At 43.0% G+C, this 2,374-nt stretch overlaps 1 protein-coding gene across 1 annotated transcript; it reads left to right on the top strand.

Annotated features, from left to right (window-relative positions):
* Positions 1–33: 33 nt before the first annotated feature.
* On the top strand, positions 34–2,369 carry LOC100468047 (protocadherin beta-8; the record flags this gene model as incomplete). The annotated part of the gene is made up of 1 exon (XM_002912551.4): positions 34–2,369. A coding segment is annotated over exon 1 (1,293 nt), but the record flags the coding sequence as incomplete, so codon positions are not given.
* Between the last annotated feature and the right edge of the window lie 5 nt (positions 2,370–2,374).

Here is a 2,374-nt window from a genome sequence, read left to right on the forward strand (position 1 = left end):
CAAATAATGAATCATAGAACATTGCATCAAAAACTGGGGATGTACTGTATGGTGACTAATATAACAAAATATAANTAAATTATAAATAAACAAACAAATAAATAAATAAATAAAATTAGGACATCCTTCTGAGATACAGAATCAACACTGCAGTTACAGATGATACCTCTATTAGACAAACTCTCCAGCCTTTCTTTGTTTCATCATTTGACATGGTAACTTCTATCTGAATCCGCTCATGCATTCTACCACATGAATCTTGAATCTTGTGAGTCAATGGACTCATATAAGCTCTGCTACCTGATGGCATCAAATTACATGCCTGGTGTGTGTGTGTGTGTCTGTGTGTGTCACACACATGCATGGTTAATATCTCTCCACCTCAGTTCCTCATCTGTAAGGTGGGGAAACTCACTGTAGCCCTATGTGGTAGATATCTCCACCTTACAGGTAAGGAAACTGAGACAGAGTTTAAATAATTTGTCCAAGGTTCATAGCTATTAATTATTTCCATAGTTCATGGCAATAAAAGTATATAACTCTCAAAGTTTTCTATATGACTCCAACTGTGTATTTTAAAGAATTTTCTGCATATATTCTTTATTCTTAGGTAGGCTGTTACATAAACATTTTATTTTTGCTGAAAGTAGAAAAGTAGGAAGTTCCTACTAGCGTTTTTTTTCTCTTGTGTGGCCCTGAGACAATTGTCTACACTGTAAAGTCTAGGGATAGTAAAGGTAAGTCTCCATATAATATACACAGGCAAGAGTTCGGAATACTGCATCCATTTTCATCCCGGAAAATGTATGATCCTATGACGACGCCTGGTGGCGCTGCAGGATTAGAAGGTACAAATCAGCACTGCAGCGGCGGCTCCATTAACAGGCAAAGCTAAGCGGCAGTCATGGAAGCCCACGGGAAGCTTGGGTGCCACAGGAGCGAGGACTGGGTCCTCTGATAGGACCACTCACTGGAATATTTCTGAGGTATCTTGGGAAAGAGCCACAGTCTTGGATTCTGAAGTCTTTACAGTTCAGCAGAACCACCCTGGAAGGAGGCTTTACCAGACAAGAACAATGGAGACCAGCGGAAAGCTCATTTGCAGACAAAGGCAAGTCCTTTTATTCTTTCTCCTATTGGGCTTTTCTCATGCAGGCTTGGAACCTAGGCGCTATTCTGTGGTGGAGGAAATTGAGGGGCACTCATTTGTAACCAATTTAGCAAAGGACCTGGGTCTGGGTCAGAGGGAACTCTCCAAGCGGGGAGCTAGGGTCATTTCCAAAGGGAACAAACTACATTTGCAGCTTGATTGGGAAACTGGAGATTTGTTGCTAAATGAAAAACTGGACCGGGAGGAATTGTGTGGTCACACAGACCCCTGTGTAATGCGTTTCCAGGTGTTGCTAGAAAATCCCTTAGAGTTTTTTCAAGCTGAGTTACAAGTAATAGACATAAATGACCATTCCCCCATATTCATAGACAGAGATATGTTGCTAAAAATATCAGAGAGCAGTCCACCTGGAACTACATTTCCACTGAAGAATGCTCAGGATGTGGACGTGGGCCGGAATAATATTGAGAACTATGTAATTAGCCCCAATTCCTACTTTCGGGTCCTTACCCGCAAACGAAGCGATGGCAGAAAATATCCCGAACTGGTGCTGGACAAAGCGCTGGATCGAGAGCAGGAATCTGAGCTCAGGTTAACCCTTACAGCTCAGGATGGTGGCTCTCCACCCAGATCTGGCATCGCTCAGATCTACATTGAAGTTGTGGACATCAACGATAATGCCCCTGAATTTCAGCAGCCTCTATATAGGGTGCAGGTTCCTGAGGACAGTCCCATTGGCTTCCTGATTGTCACAGTCTCTGCTACGGATGTAGACATAGGAGTCAACGGAGAGATTTCCTATTCACTTTTCCAGGCTTCTGATGAGATCTGCAAAACTTTTGAGATCCACTCTGAGACAGGAGAAATTCGACTGAAAAAACAACTTGATTTCGAAAGAATTCCTTTCTATGAGATCAATATCGAGGCCAGAGATGCTGGCAGCCTTTCTGGAAAATGCACCGTTCTGACTCAAGTAATGGATGTGAACGACAATGCCCCAGAAGTCACCGTGTCTGCATTTACTAGGCAAATACCTGAGAACTCGCCTGAGGCTGTGGTTGCAGTTCTCAGTGTTTCAGACCTTGATTCAGAAGAAAACGGGAAAATAAATTGCTCTATTCAGGATGATCTACCCTTTCTTCTGAAATCTTCCTTGGAAAATTTCTACACCCTATTTACAGAGAGACCACTTGACAGAGAGACCCAGGCCGAGTACAACATCACCATCACCGTCACCGACCTGGGGACCCCCAGGCTGAAAAC

Source organism: Ailuropoda melanoleuca, unplaced genomic scaffold, assembly GCF_002007445.2.
Source record: "Ailuropoda melanoleuca isolate Jingjing unplaced genomic scaffold, ASM200744v2 unplaced-scaffold71764, whole genome shotgun sequence".
Lineage (NCBI taxonomy): Eukaryota > Metazoa > Chordata > Mammalia > Carnivora > Ursidae > Ailuropoda > Ailuropoda melanoleuca.